The sequence below is a fragment of the Leptosomus discolor genome, chromosome 7 (assembly GCF_034619465.1).
Source record: "Leptosomus discolor isolate bLepDis1 chromosome 7, bLepDis1.hap2, whole genome shotgun sequence".
NCBI lineage: Eukaryota > Metazoa > Chordata > Aves > Leptosomiformes > Leptosomidae > Leptosomus > Leptosomus discolor.
The window spans coordinates 37,456,171-37,473,277 of NC_141397.1; the positions used below are offsets into that span (position 1 = coordinate 37,456,171).

Consider the following 17,107-nt stretch of genomic DNA (forward strand, 5'->3'; position numbering starts at 1 on the left):
CAGTGCTTGGTACCTCTGCGGGGTTGCTGGTCTCACTGTGGTGGCAGACACGTGCCCTGGCTCCAGGCAGGCAACTGTGACCTGAATGAGCCCTTACTGCCTTCCCTACCCTCACTTTTTTCCCTCTCCTGAGTGAGCTGGGATGCATGAAGCAGGCAGGAGGGAAGGATGGAGACAGCTTTGTAGCAGATGAAGTGGCTGCCTGGCTGGGGAAAGGAGCCGAGGGGGATGCTGAGCCCTGGGAAGAGCAACCAGAGCTGGCTTGCCATGGTGCATGCAGTGAGGGGGACATGGTAAGCCTCTTTCTGGAGGGCTCCTTTCAGCAGCTATGGGTGTACATCGCTCCCAGCTGCACAGGGGTGACATCCCATGCTGACAAAGGCTCGTGGGCATGTAGACATCGCCCTGAGTGCAGGTGGCCTCGCAGGCAGGAGCCTTGGGCTGGCAGTGGCAGGGGAGCTGGCAGAGGGATGCTGAGGGCTGGGGACCCTGGTGTCTCCTGAGCAAGGGAGAGCAGCCTACTGCTCCCCTGCTCCTAGGTGCCCATCTTGCCTCGAGCCCCGGAGCGAAGAAGTGAGGGTGCCGGGAGAAGGCAAGAGGCTGAGGAGATCCCCGTATTGACTTGTGTGGCCGAGGTGTTCTGAGCTTGAGGTGAGGGCAGCCATGTTTTGGGGGGCCAGGGGGCCCACCTCGGTGTGGGGCTGCCTGTTTGCTCCAGCTTCATTTAGGGGGCAAAAGAGGAGAACCGGATTGCGGCGGCCTGAGCCAGCCGCCCCCCGTCCCCTCCGGTGGGTGCGGTGCGGGCTCGGGGTCCGCCCCATCGGGTGTCCCGTTGAGGGGAAAGGTGGGGAGTGGTGGCGGCGGCGGCGGGCCGCCAGGGGGCGCCGTCCCCCTTCGGACGGCAGCGCGCAGCGGGCGGGGGCGGGGCGGAGGCGGGGCGCGTCGCGGGGATTGGCGGGGCGGTGGCGGGGGCCGAGCCGGGCGGCGGCGGGGGCCGGCGGCGGCGTGGCCGCGCGCCCCACTCGCGGCGGCGATGTGACCCGGGCGGCGCGCGGAGGCGGCGCGGTCCCGTCCCGCGGTCCCGTCCCGCGGTCCCGTCCCGGTCCCGTCCCGCGGTCCCGGCCCGGCCCCGGCCCGCTCTGCCCCGGCCCGGCCCGCGGACGCACCCCCATGCCCGCTCACGGCCGCCCGCCGGTAGCGGCTGACGCCTGCGGAGCAGCGACGCGCGGGGCCCGGGGAGGCGATGGCTGCGGATCTGGTGGTGCTGCTCTGCTTGGCCGCCGCCGCGGCCGCTGTGGAAGGTGAGGCGGGACCGGAACGGAGGAGGAGGGTGGGATGGTGGGATGCCGAGCTGCTGGTCCCTGTGTCCACCGCGGCACGCGTGGGCTGAGGGCGCTACCCGCGGCGTCTGCAACCGGGGACCAGCCGGAGAACCGGCTTACTGCCGTGCCAGCATACCGGGGGCTGCAAACCCGCACGGGGCTGCAAACCGGCACGGCACCCGTCCGCTTCAGGGCGGTTGTGCCAGCTGTCCTCCTGCAGTCCACGGGAACCGGCCCGCAGGCGGTGCTGCCAGCCCGGGGCTCACCCACGGGCCGTGGGTGGCTTTTGGAAGGGGCGGGGGGGGGTGGTGTGTTGTGGGTTCCAGGTCTGGGAAACCAGTCCAGATCTGCGTGGGGCGGGTGGCTCCTCTGGATCTCCTCCCTGGTGGAGCCCTGCGTGGTGTCATGGTGAGAGACGCCTCCAGGTTCCTCTCTGGATCCCCTCCTCGCAGGACTCTGCCGGGGGTCGCAGTGGGGGACACCTCCAGGGGCTGTGGCTGTGTGGGGGTCTGCCTCTGGCCATCTTCCTCCTATTGTGCCTCCCAACACCCGTGGCAGCTCAGGGGAGCTTTGTGGAAGAGGAGGATGGATGCACCAGGAGGTGTGGGTAGGGGGTTTCCTTTCCTTGGGTTGGACTGGGCCAGGAGATGCTTAGCCTGTTGGTGGAGCCACGAGGCAGATGCGTGGCCATCCCTTCGGCAAGGTTCCTGCTGGTGGGCTGAAGTCTTTTCCTCATCACCCACCCAGTCGTGGGATTCGCTATGCACTGGGACGGTGCCTGAAGTGGAGATGCAGCCTCTGGGTGGTGGACCTGGCAGGGTCCCCGGGTCACCCCAGGCTCACGTTGGTGGTGCATCGCTGCTCTCTGACCAGCATGGCTCTTGGAAGTATTGCTTATATGTTTGTGTTTTTTTTCCCCTTTGTTTTGCTGCTACCTCCTTTTTCCGGGTACAACGCAGGCAAAAGGGTTGTGGCAGGAGTTGCCCAGTGCTCGAGCGGTGGCTGCGAGCAGGGGATGTGGTGTGGCCACTTACTTGTTGGCAGCAAGAAACGTGTGCTTGCGGAGAGATGATGCACGGGGTCTTGTGGGTGAACGAAGCTGCTGGTTGGTGTGGGGTTGGCCCCTCCTTGGGGAGATTTAGCTGATCTGAGCACAGTTGTGGCTGAACTGGAAGCTGCTGGAGCTGGTTGGAGACTGGCAGCTCAGCTCTCGGTAGCGTGGAGCCAGTTCAGGAGCCTGAACACTGCTGTGATGGTCTCTGATCGGGTTGGAGTGGTGTTTGCCACACTCGCCCTCCGCTCACAAGCATGCCTGCGGGATCGTGGCGGGCAGGCCCACTTGCTGTGGTGTCTGTTTTCCCCACTGGTTTTTGGCTGACCCAGACATTCGCTTTTGTTATTTTTAGGGCTTCCTCCTGTATTGCATCTCTGTAGAAATAACTTGAGGTGGAAATACTGATGCCTCGCCAATGTGTGATGCAAACGGGCGCGTTTGCTCGGTTGCAAAGTCGCATGTGAAAATGCAAGACCTGTTAGCAGCACTTTGCTAGCCAGCATTTGCAGCATCAGCTGCTTGAGGCACTGCTGAAATTGCAGCTGTCTGGGAGACAGTGGCTCAGTCCCCATCTGAGAGCATTCCTGGGTGTTGTGTCCATGTGTCATGCAGGGTCTTCCCCAGGTTGCCCTGAGCCACCCTGGGCGTATGTGCTGGGCTGGCAGAGCCAGCATCCCTGCCTAGGACCAAACCTGTTGAAGAGTGATGTTATTTCTACTCTGCTGAAGAAATTGCTTGGATAGTAAAGTAGTATCCTGGGATCTCTCAGATTTAAGAGAAGATTTTGGACGGGCAATTTCTGAGGCAGAGCAATTGAATCTGATTTGGAGTTAAGGCAACAGTCTCCTGGCATGGTTGTATAAAGAAAACACCTTTTTATGGAGCTTATTTAAATCTTATGCATCCTTCCGGTGCAGGGAGTGAATTTGCTAGATTAAACGTAGGTTTCTCTAAGCAAGCTGAAGCATCTCCTAGAGCCTGACCTACCCCGGGGCCTGGCTTTCCCCCTGGAGCGTCTGCAAGACCGGTTTTGCCGACAGCCTTCTCCGGCAGCAAGGCAAAGCCACGGCTGCAGCCTGGCTCTGCTACAGACTGCAGAAGCCGCTAAGAGACGGGTGGCTCCCTGCATGCCAAATCAGCGTCGAGACAAAAAGTCTTTTTTTCCGGATGGTGGGGGGTAGTTGTTTGGGGGTCTGGACCCGGCTGGAGCGGGAGGAGGAGGATGCAGCTGGTGTCAGGGCTGAGGCTGCCTGCAAACACCTCTCTCTCTCTCCTCCATAAAACCTTGCTAACTCATTGCCTGTGCATGTGAACCTGGAGATTGTAGAGTCACTTATCTGAGTTTTCTTATGGTTACTTGATTTTTACCAAATCCTGTGGCCTAGCTGACTGTTTTCTGCCAGACACGTGGATGTTTATGGTCATTTTTTATTTTTTTGTGGCTTGTGAAGAGGAAGAGGAATGTGAGAAGATGACAGGAACGAATACTCTGTCTCTCCCACACCCTGCAATCACTTAGGAGCTGCTTGCGTGCTCTCTCTCGTGTTAGCTGAACCAAATATAATCACATTTAGCATATAGAGAGGGTGATAATGGGCCGACATTATACGTTTTAACTCGGGAGCTGTCGGAGTTTGAGGTGTCGATAGGTCAGATGGGGCTGATGTCCATTTTGATGCAGCTCCTCCACATAAGCTATTTAATCTGCCTACCTGCTTACCTATCCATCATCTCCCTGGTTTGCGCCTGCTCTTTTAAAAACCATGTTTTTCTCTCCGTCTCCTGTATTGCTGCTTGCAACATCGCGGTAAGCAAAGCACAGGGAGGGAGGTGGAAACCCCTGCTCCAGTCTCGCAGATCCGGCTTAGTTTTGCTTTCTGTGCTTATGCACTTGATTGCCTGCCTGGCCTTCAGAACCACAGCCCAGGAGAGGACTGGGGATGGGGGTTTGGTTTGAGAGTGATGTCCCTGGCTCCTGCTGCTTGTGTGCTGCCTGCCCCAGGCGTCCTCTCTCCTCCCGTTTTGGCTTGGGACGAGCACATCGGTTGCAGGCATCCTTTGGGCTTCCTCTGCTTCCGCCAGGCGCCGGAGTGGTGCCGGAGCAGGCTGTGAGTTGGCAGCTGTCCCGCCGCCCTTCCCGTCACCGCCACCACCGTCACCACGTGAGCTTCCACTTTTGGCTAGCTGCTTCACCTGGAGCGGTTTTCAAGGAGAAGCTAGAAATAAGTCTGTCATGAGAGAATTTGCAAGTGCTGGTATCCTGCATGGGAATTTGTGAGTGCTAGTATCCAGCCATCCCTTTATTTTTACTTTTTTTTGTACAAGCTATCTGGGAAAAAAAAAAACCCAACCCTAAGGGGAAACCCCTTACTGTTGGCATGATGAGTGAGCCCAGATCTTGTCAGCCTGAAGGGAAAGTGTTTTGTCAAGTCATGGAAAAGGGGCCTGAGACTGCAGAAGCCTGTGTTGGTTTTTGAGGTTTTTTTTTTTTTTTTTTTTTTTGACTAATCGCTGGTATCACTGATTCATTATACCTTGCCTCAGTCTTCCTTCTCCTTTCCCACTTCCCTTGTGCTTTGGGCTCAGAGATGGAGGTGAAGGGAAGACAATGTCCTGGTGTCTCTGGAGCTCCTGCTGGCCTGAAGCTGCAGGTGACCTTGGTGGCTCACGCCACACAGTGTGACAAAGTGCTGGAAAACCTGAAAAGGAAGATTTTTGTCCCTGGGATGTGTAAACGCGGCTCAACTTGTGGCAAAGACGGCTGTGGTACAGCCATCCCTGAATCGGTGGCAGTCCTGCTTGAACCCAGCTCGTGTGCAACTTCACCTGCATCTCAGTTTCATGTTGGTCTCCTTCCTTAAGGTGAAGGTCTTGATTTATTTTTTGCTTTAATTAAAGCTTTGAATTTCACTTTCCCCAAACTAGCACAGCTGAAACTTGAATAACTTACAGTGCTCTGGTGGCTTGGCTCAGAAAGTCTATTAGAGATGAAAATGAGCGCTGGTGATGATGGAGAGATCAGAAAAGCAGTGCTGAAAATGGAAAGCCTGCCTGTTGGGTTGTCATTACTAGTATTTTTTTGATGCTGAAGATGGTCTTGGAGCAATTAATGCAAATAAGGACCCTGAAGGAGCTCTGGAAAGGCAGATGTGGAGAAGGTGGGGTCTGTGATAAATACCTTTATTTCTGCTTACCATCTCTGTATGGAAATTGGGTTGCCACCCTGTGTTCCCATGTGTTTAGTGGCCCTGTCTGCTGTGACATGAGCTGCCAGGGGAGTTTGCAAGGTGGCCTCTTGCCCATCCTGGGTGCAGCTCCTGACAAAACTGGACAGAGCAAAAACCTTCCACTGGCCTTAAACATCAGAAGAAAATATTGATGTTTGATGATGAAGTAGCCCAAATGTATTTGGCTCTGGATCCAGGCCACAGTGTTGAATAATAGATGTTTCTAGCAGAGATGGGTTCTGCAAGCTAAAGAAATACTCAGATTTGGTGAAAAGGGGAAAATAGTACCTTGGGCAACGGGTAACTCGGTGCTAATCAGGTCAGCAAAGTCTTGGAGATGCTGGTCCCTGGTGCAATGGGACTGCTGTGGGATGGGGCTGATGGAAGAGATGCTCGGAGCAAGGCTGAAACTCCTGAAGTGTGGCTCTTGTAATGCCTGTGGCTTGTGCTATACTGCTCTGTCTGAGCGCCAGCCAGCTTGAGGAGACTTTTTGTACCTGTCCCAGCTGTGGGTACGAGCTCATTGTACTCTGGCATGGAAATGGCTTCATGCAGGAGCACGAAACTTGTCTGATATTGCCTGAAGGGTACTGCAGTGCTTGATTTCCTCTAAACAGATGCAGTCGGTGTAAACAGTTGTTTGACAGCACAGGGAGGCTGAGTAAATAGTTGGGGTTGGGGGAAGGAATGTTTTCCCCAAATATTCATTAGAATTTGAAAGAGCATTTCAATTTGACCTTGTTCTTTTTCTGCAAACATTCGAGCTGTCAAGCGTTGCACGCATGAATACTTGCACAAGGCAAATGTTAAGCTTGGATATTTGCTGGGTAGCAGTTTGGAAAGGCATAGGCTTGCTTGTAATGTTAGGAAGCTGGACTGTGCATTGCTTAGGGAGGTCGCTAGAGCTGGTGTGATGGAAGTGGTGCAGATAACCCACACACTGGGAATTTGAGACCACTGGTGACCAGGAGCAGCTTGCAAAGTGGTGCTGGGTGGTGGGGATGGCAAATGAACATGAATCCAGAAGACATTCAGTTGCATTGTGGTCCACCTGTGAATGCAGGGTGCTTCTGCTGGTTGAGCCCCTGGCATCCCTCCCCGCTGCCCCTCTCTGTGGAGGTTGGTGTGGGAGCAGAAGTATTCAGAAAGGGATGGAGCAATGTCGGAGCAGTGTCAGGAGAAAGCAGGGACCTTGGGCAGTCCTGGGACACTGAGCCGGTTATCACACAGTCCGGCTTTTAGGGGCTACAAATACAGGCTTTCCAAAAGCAAGCAGCTTGAGAGGCTGCTTGGGAGTGTGCAGGGGAGGGAGCAGACATGGGGCTGATGCAGACACCACCCAGTAGCAGATAGAGGCAACGGAGCCCTTTCCTCGGGTACAACAAGAGCAAACTCTTGCCCCAATCAGCTCTAAAGGCTCCAAATCAGATCTATGGGCTCCCTCCTGCGCTGTAAATGTGGTTGCTCCCAGCCATCCATTTTCCACAAGGTCATATCACGAGAAATGGTGAGAAAAAGGGAGCATGTGTTTGTAGGAGCTAAAGGGTCTGTGCTTTATTTATTTATTTCTCATAAGTTTTGAATTATTAAAGCACATTCAGTGGAGATTAACTTTCCATGCTCAATATTTATTATTGTTTCATTTGCCTGGAAGTTGGAGCTGCAAGAGCTTTGCTAAATGGACTGAAAGGTTCTGTAGTTTTTCTATAGCTAATCTAAATATCCCTGTATCCTTTGCTGAAAAGCTAATTTGTAATTTCCTAAAGTAATGCTGCTTAGTGAATTATAATGATACACCAGGGGCTGCTTTTCCTCCTGGTTCCCTGTCAGGGGAATAATGCTACCATCAGACAATGGTGTGAAACCTGGAAACTGGCCATTAGTCCCCTAAATTTTTGGTCTAATAACAAAAATCCAGAAAGCTGAGGACCATATGGTTTATTTTCTGATGTCTGGCTTGGAAAGCATCTGTCTTCCCTGAGTTTGGTTTCTGCATGAGGGATGGGAGTGGTGTCCGGAGCCATGCTGGAGCCGGCACCATGTGCCAATGCCACAACCCGTCTGCCTGTGTAGGTTTGCATCTGTGACTGGAGCCTGATGATGTGCAAAATCCCTGCTTCTGGAAACCTCTCCCGCCCCCCCAATTATAAACAAGTGTTATCAGTCTTTTGAATAATTGAAGAGGCTTTCTGTTGAATATTTAATTACAATAATATTTGGTTAGCGGGGGTTGTTGGTCTCCTTTTGTGCAATTGAGAATTGCTGCAAGAAAACAACCTGTTAAAAGAAAATGTTGTTGTCTATGATCATTGATTTTTCTTTTTTTTTTTTTTTAAGCTAATCAGTTACTCTGTTGAAATTGGTTAATTAGCTCAGCTCCATTAAGACTCTTTGGCATTTAAACTTGATGTTTCTAAATAATTATAGTTTTGCCTGCTAAGCCCACAACCCAGGGTGACCTAATTACTATTAAAGCATACGTGCTTTGGTCTGGCTTTAATAAGTTCCTGCTGGGAGCCTTGTGGTGAAAAATCACAGAGGCAACATTTGAAGGGGCTCTGCACTGAGCCCCGGCTGAGGAAGGTGACTTTCCTTCAGCTTCACTTCTTCCAACCTAAACCTGGTTTGGGTGGGATGCTCCCGGTTTGGGCATCATGCACCCAGGGCAAGGAGAGGAGACCAAGAGCAGCCGGTCCCTGCAGCCCCCAGAGCATCCCCATGGTCGGCATCTCTGTGCTGTCTGCTTTTGAGGCAGGTGGAAGACAATGGTTGTCCGGAAGAGGAGAGGGTTAGGAGTTGTTTTAGTTAATGAGTGTTAATTTCCTTGTTTTCTCTTCTAAGTTGTTCCCCTTAATAAGCAGGTGGAGTCCTTTCAAGGTCTTTGCAGATGGGCGGGAGAAAAACAGTATTATCTTGGGGTTTTTTTTTTTACAGTATTAAGGTTTTTTTTTTTTTTAATTTGGAATGCCAAGTAATTAGGAATTAGTAAAGCCTCAGTTATGTGCTTCTTAGTGTAGTGAGAAAAATGTTTAATATCTTAGGAGGCATCTGGTCAGTGTTACTGGTGTTAGAGGCTGATTAAGCTTTAATTTGTTATGCAGTGAGTGAAAGTGGTGGCTGGGATAGGTAAGAGGCTGTGGAAATCCTCCCTTTTCAGCTGTTTCCTCCCATCCCAGATGGGGCCGTTGTCACATCTTTAAAGGATTGTTTCATGATTTTCTCCTGAAGAGTCCTTCTCACATCCTGCCTGTGCCTCTGATGCACACTGCAGTACCCTGTGTGCTGCATCCCAGCAGCAACCGGGCACAAAGTTTGGGATTATTCAAACCCAAACCCAAGCAGCATCTTCCTTGGATTGCCTTTAACACAGCTGGGTTTTGGTGTCTTTGCCTGGCTATATTTTTTTTTTTTTTTTGTGGGGAAGTGCAGCTCAGCCCGCTGCACAGATGTTGGGCAGCACTGGATGGTCTCTGCTCCTGGCTCTGCCATCTCTCAGGGAGCCTCTCCAGTCCTGCAAAGTTCAAGACCTGCTGCATGTCCACATCTCTGTCTCCCTTTTCATATTTTCTTTGCATTTGCAGGGCAGAGCGTGGGGACACTTTTTTTTTGGCCTGGCCCAGCATGCCAGTCCCGGGACAGGTCAGGTTGCTGTCCTGTGACCTTCTGGGCATGACTTTGGATGGGTGCTTCTCCTCGAGCCCCAAAACCTGGGAAAACAGGGCTGCAGTGTCTGCTTTTGAGTACAAGATCAATCCCTCCATGCCAGCTCCATGCTGTGGGTGAGCTGGCAAGCCACACCCAAAATGCACCCGAGTGGCAAAGCAGGAGGGACCTGGGGCTAGTGTTGGTCCCCTTTCTCTTGGTGCTAAAACATATGCTTCAGGTGGAGGGATGGAGCAGGGAATGGCAACGACTGAAATTTTAGGGAGATTTTTTTATTTCTTTTTTTTGCAATCAGGCTGAGGATGGGCCTTTGATTACTGGAGGCCTCCACTTGCTTCAGCCGCTTCCTTAGCCACGGGGTTGGAGCCGACTCATTATCATCCTCGCTAGGGTCCTGTTGATATGAGGATAATTGCTTTTTACTCAAAACCCATGAAATCACTGTAGAAGAGACGAAGGGGTGTGAATTACATCTTCTCTGGGAAAACCAGGAACCGAGCAGCAGAGTTGAAAAGGAAACACCATCCTCGGGAGGCAGAACGGGGCCAGCTGTGGGATTTGCTCTGGTCCCGCTGGGCAGCCCCCTGCCCTCTGGCCAGGGGGAGCTGGGAGGGGGACAGCCTGATACACTGGGGACAGGCTGGGGTGGCCTGAGGAAATAGCTGGGGGGTTTAATTTTTTTTTTCTTCACCTGGTACCTGTATCTTCATTTTTCCAAACTCCTGAGGAATGAGATGGACACATAGACACAGGAGTGGGATGCTCACGGAGTGCTCCATGGAGCGCCAGCTCTGCTTTTCATTTGAAACAAATGTGTTTAAAAAGAATTGAATTTGGCTTTTCAAGATCACCAGTGTATTGCCAGAAGTACTTCTTACAATGTTTTCGACTAGTTGAGGACCTTTGCCTCATGTAGCATACCTGTGGTGCCTGCAAGGTTGCTCCATAGGTGGTGTTTGCCCGTGGTGTGTAGCAGCATGGAGATGCCCTCACCACGTGTCTGCTCCATCCCTGCACGTCTGCTGTACTTATTTTTAAAAGCAGCGATGCTGGGTCGCTGCATCCTTTATTGAGTGCTGGAAATCACAGGCTTGACCTGGCTGTGGATAAGCCTGAGATGCACAGAGCTGCTCCCTAGCCCATGTCCAGGAGCTTCATGCAAGTAGGTGAACCTACTGGAGATGCATGGCCTTTGCTGTCCTTGAGATGAAATTGCTGGTGGGAGTCTAAGTTGTTAGAACCCGTCAGGCTCTTGACAGAGGCACAGTGAGGTCACATATAATAATGTTATTGGGACCAGATACAAAGCTATAAAGTGATAATTTCTGGTTTAATAAAATATAGGAGGATCAGCTCTGTGCTGTGTTTCCTGGGGAGGGATGTGTGGCTCCTTGAGCCATGCGCATTGCACCAGGTGACCTTACTGTTGCTCAGTGAAATGGAGAAAAGATTCAGCTGTGCAGGAACTGAAAGCACTGATGCCTTTTTCTTTGGACCCATCTTGGGTAGGACCCTCCCAAGCTCTGGCCATCGGCTGACAATGCCCCCACTGACCCATGGATGTCAAAGCTGACCTTCTGGAGGAGAGGAGGTGGCTGCGGGCTGGTGGGAGCTGTAAGGTCGCAAGCTAATTGTGTGCAGTATCTTTCTAAAAATTGGCTTTTATTATCCCTCCTTGAGCTGTGTGTGGTTTGTTACTGAAATGGCTGGCACCACTGCGCACATGCGGGAGTCCGCTGTGCTGAAAGGCTTGCTCGAAAGCCTGTCGAAAGCTATAAAAAGACGCTTATTAACTTCAATGGGCTTTGGTTGAGGCCGGTGAAAATGGGCTGCTTTGAGAAGGATGCTGCTTAGAGCACCCTCTGGCTCTGCCTTTGTGTGCCAGCGCTGGGCTTTGCTCGCCGGGCTTGACATGGGATGGGGAAACCCCTACTTTTGCATGGTCCAGTCCTTAGCTTGTGAGAAAATGGTCTGGCTGCCTCTGACCAGTGGGACCAACTCAGCAGCATCCCCAGGGCTTCCTGCTGAGAGGGCTTGGGGAGCGATGGGTGGGTGCCTGCCTTGCATGATGCCCCTATAAGCCCTGGGTTTTCTCACCACATGCCAGGCACAGACCCCACCAGGCTGGCGTGCAACTTGGTCGCTCTCAAATGTGATCTCTTGAGTCACCAGCCCAGCAGATTTTTGGAGGTGGTTTGCGGCATATATTTATTTATTTCTTTAAAGCTTTGCAATGTTCAGGGGAAACTGAGATATCTTTGAAATGTTTACAGTATTCCTAATAGGTTACCTTGAAAGCTTTCTTCAGTCTTGAATGAATCAAAGTGCAAATTTTCATAATACAACACCCACACAGGCTGGGAGAGGAATTTTATTAAGGCAGGAGAGTCAGAAAACAATAATAATAAAACATGTTTTATGAAGTTGGTGAGAAACTTATAAACTAGGTGAAGTTTTACAGCATATGAATTTGATACAAGTTGTAAATTTGAATTCCCAGGCTAGTCCTCAGGTCTCACTCTTTATTACCTGAAATAACATTCTCCACTTTTAATAGCTGGCTGCGGCAGAACGAACGTGATTTTTATCTTCCTAAATGATCTGCCATGCGCATCATTTAAGCAAACTTTCACCTGTCCTGAAGACTTCAGGCCTTTCCTTGAGCAACGCGGTGGCTGTTACTAATTAGCCAATAGCTGCTATTTGCTTTGCTGTGACAGGGGGGACCTTAGAAATCCTTACATACATCCCCTGGTCTGGATTATTTAGATTCTTTTTCCAACAGCAGCCACCTTACTGTCTGATAAGAGAATAAGCTTTGTTAATACATCAGCAAAAAGGGACTGAAAGATGCTCCTGATAAATCAGCGTGTTGCACTAATAACCCACTGTGCTCCCCTGCTCGTGACACTGCTGGGAGTGACGTGGGCACTTGCTGGGGCATTGTTGCGAGGTGATGGATGGCCTTTTGAGGCATTTGGGGCTCTTGCTGTTTTCCCAGCAAGGAGGTTTCCCTGCGGTGCAATCCAGGGGCTGGCAGCGCATTGGTGGCCAAACTGGCTTTGGTGTTCCCCTCGTGGTGGACATCATCCCTGGGGTGGCTTCTTGAGGGTGGCATTTAATGACGTTCTGACCACCCGCTGTGCCTCCGCTGCCTCCATGCTGCTCAGCTGTTGGCAGCTGTAGGTGAGGGAAGCTTACAGAAATTGTTTGTCAACCCCCTGTCCTGTGTATGCACACACTGGCAGATTATTCCTCTTCAAAAAATACGTGATTACTTAAGTAAAGCATTCTAGCTAATCGCCAGATTATTCTCTTTAAAATGGGAAAGTAATTAGGGTTGGTTTTTTTTAAATAGGCTTCCCACCCTTGGATCTGCTGGGATTAGTGTACATCAGTGTGTAAATATTTAGTTTCCAAGGACTTTTTTTTTTTTTTCTCCTTCCTTGAAGAAATAGTAATGATAAGCGATTGAAATGAGGCAGCAGCTATGCTTAGATGCTTTCTCCAGCATCCAAAATATAATTGAAATTAAAGATGACCCACAAAGGAAAATGAAACTGTACTTCTGCTCATGTGATGCACTCAAGCTGGCTTTCAAAATGAGGGTTTTCTCTGCTTGTGTTTGAAATCGAAGAGAAGAGGTTTTGGCTCTGGGATGCGCAGTGAGTACAACCCTGAGGCAGTAAGAGCTATGGCTGAGCATGGGGTGGTGGGCTGAGAACAGGGCTTTGAACAGCTGGCTTGGAGATTGCTTTTGTTAATCCCCTTTAATATTTTCTGCTGGACTAATATTTTGGAGAGAAACAAAATTCCCATTCTGTGAAAAATCTTGGCCTTTCCAACATGCCTTCATTCAGTGTTGGGGTGAAAAATGCTCTTTTCTGAGGAAACCTCATCACCTGGAGCAATGCTCGTGAATGTGAGGAAGGAACCCTCCAGGGTTTTCCTCCCTGAGAGGGGGAGTTGCAGGCGGGTTTGTGCCCAAGACATTTTCCCCAAAACCAGATAAAAGGGGGAGGCAGCTGGGGGGGCTGCTTCTGAGGCTGAAGTGGGCTGGTCTTCTGGGCTGCATCAAGGAGACCTTTCACTTGAAGTAAGACGGGTAGGCTTGGCTGAAACTGCTGCCTCTAGCTGCCTGCTAGCTTGCAGGGATTTTTTTGAGCTCTTTTCTGTTCATAGAGGTCTCTTTAACGTCCAAACAATTTAGTCTTTTTGCACCAAGGTGCTTTGATGTTTGGATTCAAAACTGTGAAACCATGGTCTTGTTTTGAAACTTGTTGCAGTGTTTGCTATGTGTTTGTAAAGCTGGGAAGATGAGCAAAAAGAAGCTGAAATCAGAAGCAAAATACATAGTTAGATGCAAAAATGATTTTAACCAAGTGCTGTGGTAGAGTTGCAGTTTAAAGGAACGGTTGAAACCAGTAATTTACGCAACTGTCCTAGAGGTCTGAATCCCTCAAGACCCCCAGAGCCATTCCGACAGCCAACAAAATACCCTTGCCAAGCCAAAGGAGGCCGGAACTTGTATTCCCCATCCATCTAACGAATAAATCCCAAGCCCTAGTGAGGCATCAGAAAGCCACCAGAAGAAAACCTGGTTCAGAAGGAAACCTGCACAGCCCCAAGGTTTGGAGGTCAGGAGCAGTCATTGGTGTGCTGTGTGGCTTTGGTCCATGTCCTGCTGCTGGGAGATATATAAGGTACTTTTGGGCTGTCGGTGCTTAAAATGCTCGTGCACCCATCGCTTCTCTTTCTGGCAGGGCTTATTTATTGCAGGCATTAGCCTAGGGTTGCCTTTTGGGTACCTTGGTCTTTCTTTCAAAGATTGCATTTGTGCTGTTTAACTGTAATTGGCAACTTTTGGACTTTTTATTTGCTTGCCTGCATGCTGGAAAGCCTTCAGAGGTTGTTTAGGAAGCAAGGGGAGCCTGTAGATCTAGAGTCTTTTTTTTGTTATTATTATTATTATATATTATTATAATTAAAACTTATTTTTAGCAGCTGAAATTTGAGCCCGTCTGGGTGTTTATACAGCAAGATGTTTTGGATGAGGAATAGGCCAAGATAGTCACATGGTTGGGGCCAACGTGAAACAAAAGAATCCATTTATTATCCAGGCAGGAAATTTGTTCTTTGGGATGTTGTAGCTGCAGACATAATGATTTCATTTCCTCTGGTTCACCCAGATTAATGGCTTGTGCTTTTTTGTTTGTGTGCCTGTGTTATTTCTGCAACGCGGCTTCCCGCCCTGCTCTGTGCCGGTGTGTGTGAACATGTGTGCAAGTGCTCTGGGCGAGGAGGGGGGTGACTTGGGGTCTCCATGCTGATTGGGTTTTCGGGGTGGGGTGGTGGGAGAGCTGAGTGAACCCTGTGGGATCACCTGAGGTGTCCTTCCTGGCAGTGATGGATCTCCTGGTGCACGTGCATCCCTGGGGGACTTCTCCTGCATCTCTGGGGGTCTTCTCCTCCTGCCATGGTCACCGAGGCAGTGAGGGGTGTTTTCCTATGAAATGACAGGATGTGGGAGATGGAGAGACTGGGAGACAAGAGTGAGTGTTGACCTTATGGAAGGCATGAGAGCAGCATGTCTTCTGCATGGCCATGCTCAAGGGTGTACATAGATGTTGTGTACTTGGTGGGAAACCCAAACCTTTTCACCCTCTCAAATATTGTGTCAGGAAACGGCTGCTTTTCCTCAGGAGCTGTGCTGATGTTCAGGGATGCAGGCGTCAGCTGTGTGGCGATGGGTGAGCAGCTCCTTCCTCACTGGCTGGGTTGGCCTTTCATACCAGGTAGGTCGCAGCCCCTTGCGGGGCTGCTGGCCATCTGGAAGCTGGTGGCACTTATGCTTCCTGCTTGACAAAAAAACCCAACAGACCCATCTTTGTGGACACTACAAGATTAGTGTCAGCCTTAAGTGCTCCCTTTCTTGCTTTCTGAGTGTTTGGCTTTCGAAAGCAGTGTGACAGGCAAACAATGTTTTGTGTTGCTATCGCCTGAATTGTCCTCGCGGGGTTTCGGCACAGAGCTTTTAATTTACTATGTGCAGCATGACTGCAATCTTCTGTTCTGGATTAATCTGGAGTAACCTTGTGAAGTTGGAAGCACCTGTCTGTGATGAGGAGTTGAATGTGGCACTGCCTAGGATTCATGCTGGAGAAGGTTTGGTGACCACCTTGCTGCCCCTGTGCCTGGCTCTTCCTCCTCCCCTCCTTTAGGTGTCTTTGCTTTAAATTTGGGGAGGAGAGAGAGTTTCTGCCACCTCTTCTGGAGAATGTTTCCCTGCAGGGACATACTTTGCTGAAAGAAGACCTTCTTTGCCATCAAGGTGCATCTGTCATCGCTCCTGCCATCCTTCCATCTCCTGGGTACTTGTGTGCAACGATCCTGTCTTGCACACGTGTTGCACCTTCTTGCTTTTGTTCTCCTGAGCTTTTGTGCCATAAGGGGCGTGTGGGGCTGAAGGTGCAAGCCCACCATCCAAAAGCTCTGGAGGAGAGGGATGAGGAGATCCTGGTACCCTGTTGAGCTGCAGGTGCTTTCTCCCCACCTGCCTGCCCTCCCAAATCACTCCCGTGTTGCCCAGGTGACAGAGTTTGTGAGGATGTGACAGCTCCGTTGCGCAGACGATGATGAACAGTAATGAGACCCAGAGTACAACGTGCACTTAAAGTGATTTATTTCAGTAAGGAAACCACAATCAGGGAGGATAGGTCAGTGTCATCAGGAGAAGAGGTGGACATGGAGATGAGCTTAGGGGGGACTTTATCATCAACTAGCACTGCTTTAAAAATGAGCAGAGCTGGCATTCCATGAAATGGAGCTGTGCCGGTCGTGCCAGGACCGCCCCTCGCCCATGGTGGATCATAGGCACCTTCCAGGGGTCGGCTGGTGGCTGAACTGACAGGCCGCCAGAGGTGGCTCTGGTGGACTTCTCCTTGCTTAGCTCCCTGCAACCCCCATGCCCAAGTTTTTTGGTGAGGTGTCGCCCGCTTGTTAAGTCAGCTCTACCCGTGCACTCAGTAAGGAAGCTGTCCTGGTGAGGCAGGGAAAAATAATCCCCTGAACTCGCCTTGGCACGGCTCCCAGCACACAGATGGCTGTCCTCATGCTAGAGCCTTTTCCCAGCTTGCACCCGTGCGGGCGTTGGATCTAGAGGCAGGGGTGTGCTGGGAAGGCTGGCTGCCAAGCGGTGCCTCCTGCCAGCATCCTCCTCTTCCTCCTCCTCTTCCTTGCCTTCCGGTGCCGGTGGGAGCTATGGCGGCTCAGCAGCTCAGTTGGCCGCTGCAGCTTGCAGGAAAAGCTCAGTGTAAGCACTGAGCAAAACCTTGTGATTTAAGGTTGACTTAGAGCAGCTCTTGTTTTTCTTCTCCCAGAATACGGATCCCAGGGCTCCTGGCGCAAGCGGATGCAGTGGGACAGAGGACCTGGTGCTGCTTCTGGCAGGAGCTAGGGGAGGCAGGCAGCAGTTTGCCAAAAGCTTGTGAAGACGGGGACCGAAGCCCCTGCTGCACAATCCCTTGAAGGGCATTGTCCAAAGGGGCGGTTGCCAGCCCTTTGAGGGGGGAGGAGCAGTTGCTGGTATCTACTGGTGTATTCAGGGAAGGGTTTAACATAGCCCTGCTGGCCTGTCAGAGCTGGTATGGCAACTTTCATGAATGGGTGTTTAGAAATCTTGGCAAATATATTTTGTTATTTACTCAATGGCCAGCTGTCATGTGCGTACGTACCTAAAGATGGCTGAGATTTGATAGTAAAATTTTTGGGAGAGGACATGGGGTAGTTACAAATCCTGGCAGTTTTGACCAAATCTGAACATGGAAAAGAAAAAAAAAAAA

The 17,107-nt window shown here is 51.1% G+C and overlaps 1 protein-coding gene across 1 annotated transcript in view; it reads left to right on the forward strand.

Moving 5' to 3' along the window:
- The first annotated feature begins 1,243 nt into the window (after nucleotides 1-1,243).
- EPHB1 (EPH receptor B1) overlaps nucleotides 1,244-17,107 on the forward strand; it is a 72,915-nt gene continuing 57,051 nt past the window's right edge. Inside the window, exon 1 of the mRNA XM_086468550.1 lies at nucleotides 1,244-1,301. Within this exon, the coding sequence (XP_086324676.1) occupies nucleotides 1,244-1,301 (58 nt within the window). The remainder of the gene's footprint in view (nucleotides 1,302-17,107) is intronic.